The sequence below is a fragment of the Mytilus californianus genome, unplaced genomic scaffold, assembly GCF_021869535.1.
Source record: "Mytilus californianus isolate M0D057914Y unplaced genomic scaffold, xbMytCali1.0.p SCAF_3, whole genome shotgun sequence".
NCBI classification, from domain to species: domain Eukaryota; kingdom Metazoa; phylum Mollusca; class Bivalvia; order Mytilida; family Mytilidae; genus Mytilus; species Mytilus californianus.
This window is the reverse complement of record NW_026262679.1, coordinates 40,173,713-40,177,439: the sequence shown is the minus strand read 5'-3', so window position 1 is coordinate 40,177,439 and position 3,727 is coordinate 40,173,713. Positions and strand designations below refer to the sequence as shown.

Here is a 3,727-nt window from a genome sequence, read left to right as displayed (position 1 = left end):
TATATTATTCTTCAACCATCTAAAAATCAATTTTATTGTACAAAAACTTTCATATTTAAAAAATTCACATGGCCATAATGCGAAACTAAACTTCTAACTGTGTATTGCTACCTAAGACAAAAAAAAAATGAATCATACCGTCTTTTACATAGATGTCTGTTTCCGTTTATTCCGTTAAATACCAATTCCTCACAGCAATTGGTACTTTGCGGAACGGAACGGAACGGAATAACAAATTTAAAAAGTTAAAATCAGAATCAATGTTTCTAATCATCGCTGGAAAGGACGACGGGAGGTCTGTCTTCTTAGATATGATAATGAATGAAAGGAGTAAGACTTTTTTCTCTGACCTGCCAATGCGTCAAATTTATGATAATTTATAATCAGGACATGAATGTACATCTACAGGATATTTCCCGATGTTATACATTATTACACATTTTACATATGAAGATGAGATTCAGTATACAATTGTGTTATCTGTACAGTATATTGAAAACAGTAAACAGCAAAATTTAAAGTTTGTTTTGTTTTGAAGATTTTTCGAAATTTTGATAGCTGCCCCCTATGGATACCTTAAATGAAATTCCGTTCCGTTCCGTAAAGTACCAATAGCCGTTGAAAGGATCGATAAGTTTACACGGATCATTATCTATTTTTGGGCTCTATAGACAACATCACCGTAAAAATTAACGAAATTATTTATTCAGAAACAGATTTCAAATATAAACCTTTTCGAGTGCGTTGAAGAGAAATGAAGATCTAAATTTCAATGATCATATTATCTATATAATTTTACACAATATTAACGACAAATAATATATAAATCTCGATTTCCTCTTCTTTTTTTTATCTGTTTAAAGATTTTCTCTTTCCTTGATTGTTAAAAAACTGGTTAAAGTTTTAAAAACTACGAAGTAAGGTCGATAAACTATAGATAAGGAATCATCTGTCAATTTTGATGATTATATAATAGATTTTGACCCTCTAAGACTTTGACTCGTTTGATTTTCCCAATCGACTACAGTTTTCAAGATATTAGATAATTATTCGCATTATACCGTAATGTTCTATTTCTGTTCTGGGGGATTGGTTGACGGAGATGTGAAAAGTAAACATTTAAATATGCAGAAAAAAAAGTCATTATAATTATTAAGGCAAATTTTGGTGGAATTTAGTGTTGTGGTTAGAGAAGCAGATTTTGGAAAAATTTTACGGCGGATGCAAAGTGATGGCAAAAGTCCACAAGGTCCAAATATACAAGGTTTCGAAAAGAGAGATAGGAAAAAAAATTAAAAAATTAACATTTCAAATTGGTTCAAATCATTTACCACTGTGACAAAGACTGAATGGTTGAAACAAACGTCAACATTTAACATTGATTTGGACAGATGTAATGTTATGCATTATAAATAACAATTTGCTGCCTGTTTCTTAATACTGTGAATAAGTAAGGTATTATTTATAACTTTAATATTTACATTGGACCTAGTAATCCCCGATTTTGATGGATTGTTTTGCGTGTTTTACAGTTTTTTCCCAACAATAAAAATATTCTTTACAATACATTTTTGTTTAATCCTTATGGAAATATGTCTCCAATAGTTTAGCTCCAGCTGATACACAAAACCCAAGAAAAGTAATCAATACTTTGATCATGTTGTGATGTTCGTTGAATTCTCGTTGAAGAATTTCAAAAAATGTCACATATAAAAACGATCCTGTAGCAATACATTCTAAAATTACAGAAACAATATTTTCTGTTGACGATAAATCGTTTACCAGAACTCCAATTACAATACCAAGTGGAGTAACCAACGAGAAGAAAAACAAACATAACATAATTTGCTTCATTTTTTTCATGACATCATTGAGTTGGAGACCGACGCTTGCTGCCATAATACATTTGTGAACGGAGATAACAATCAGTAGAGTCCATACTGCTGGAACGGTGTCCTGAAGGCCCAAAGCAAGACCTTCAAATACCATATGAAGAGAAAGGGCAATAATTAATACTGTGATTCGAAAGACGGACACTTTACCCTCTTCAGAACCGTTTTCGGTCCCATCAATGTCTTCGTATTCGTGTTCACTAAAACTTCTTCCAGTAAAACTTGAAACACGGCCATCATCAATGACTTCAGTAGATTCAGTTATTTGCGGTTGATCTACAGATTTTATGTAGACACCATGAGTGTTCATATCTGAAATACTGCTTGTTAACTCTGCAACAGAAAACGTCTCACTATCATTTGAAGAATAAGCACAATTTGTTTGACTTAAATGTCCATTGATAGGAAGTTGTTCAGGATTTCTGGCTGGAGTATTAGGTTTCGGCGAAGTTTTTAGTTCACTTATTTCATATTCATTCTCTTTCAGTTTGCCCTCATTGAATAGTTTATTTTTGTCTTCCAACAAAGATGTACCATTGCAAAATGTGAAACATAATCCAAATAAATGTTCTAACAATAAAACGAGAAAAAATCCGGCAGATATCAAAATTTCAGCAATTGGGTATTTCATATCTATTCCTAACTTTATCTCCGCTATCGATTCTGGCATCAAATGAAGGAAAGTAGTTCCAAAGAATACCCCACCGGCAAAACAGTTCATCCAGCCTATGTACTTCTGATGTGATCTAGAATTTGGCATTCGCCTTTTCATTAACCGAACAATTCCACATGACAGTACTCCGAAGAAAAATGTTACTATAAACAGAGTGCAGCACGAAACTATCTTCGGTATCAGTGCCATTGTTTACTAAAACTATTCTCAAAATACAACGAACTTCATCTTATATCCGGTTTTGTCGAAATTTTCATGGACGAAATTGTGTATTGCATATGACGTGATGTTTTCCAATGTGACTTTTATATTTCTTTTAAAACTTGACACATTTTGATGAATGTTATGAACGTTTATAGCCTAGGGATTACAAACCATAGTAATTAATAATTCGATAGGTATTACACGTTCCTGGTAGCATTTGTGTATTGACCGAATTGACTGATCATCGAACAGTATGCAATGAAAATGTTACGTAATATTATCACTAAGAAACTAGCAGTTGATACCAAAAATGCAGTAAATTGTACTTCAGGATATCCTTTATCAGGTTTTCTACAATAAAAATTGAAGAGTGAAAACATAAAGTACTTTTTTTAAAGTTTTGGAAAAGCTTCAAACTTTTGATACGTATGATGTCATTACTTTTTGGGTTGAAATTGGTTCACACGGCGGTGACAGGTCCGTTTATTTCCATGGAATAAGGCCTTTGGGAAAAGGTACAGATATTTGTAGACATTTATCATCCTCGTTTTATACGTGAACAGAAATCGTGTATGCAGGGAATAAATCTAGTAATGGAAATAGGTATTGCATGTAATAGACAAATAAAGATTTTATCATGTATAAATGGACGAAATATCGAACACAATAGTATCTATACGCAACGTATTTTCTTTGAACTCACGATCTTTTTTTTTTATAAATATGAATTTATAACTCTTTCTCCACGCTAGATTTTCAGAAATAAATGTATTTGTATATTTCAAAATATATAGACTTAAGAAACGTTGGGTAACACTAATTTCAGTAACCAAACAAATAAAAGTTAACCAATACTAGCATTTAGAGGTGGTCTACTGAGGCCTCCAACGATGGACATGCGGTCGCACAGCACATCAGTTATGAATTGCCTCGAGTCTACACACGTCGCTAGTAACAG

General features: G+C 32.5%; 1 protein-coding gene across 1 annotated transcript; it reads right to left on the bottom strand.

Annotated features, from left to right (window-relative positions):
• Nucleotides 1-1,300: 1,300 nt before the first annotated feature.
• Nucleotides 1,301-2,861, bottom strand: LOC127734567 (protein zntD-like). The gene has a single exon (XM_052244504.1). It carries the CDS (start codon nt 2,752-2,754, stop codon nt 1,576-1,578), a length of 1,179 nt encoding a protein of 392 aa, XP_052100464.1. The 5' UTR covers nt 2,755-2,861; the 3' UTR covers nt 1,301-1,575.
• Nucleotides 2,862-3,727: the final 866 nt, after the last annotated feature.

Coding starts and splice junctions, on each gene's coding strand:
- LOC127734567 (XM_052244504.1), bottom strand. CDS start 2,754: ATGGCACTGATACCGAAGATAGTTTCGTGCTGCACTCTGTTTATAGTA.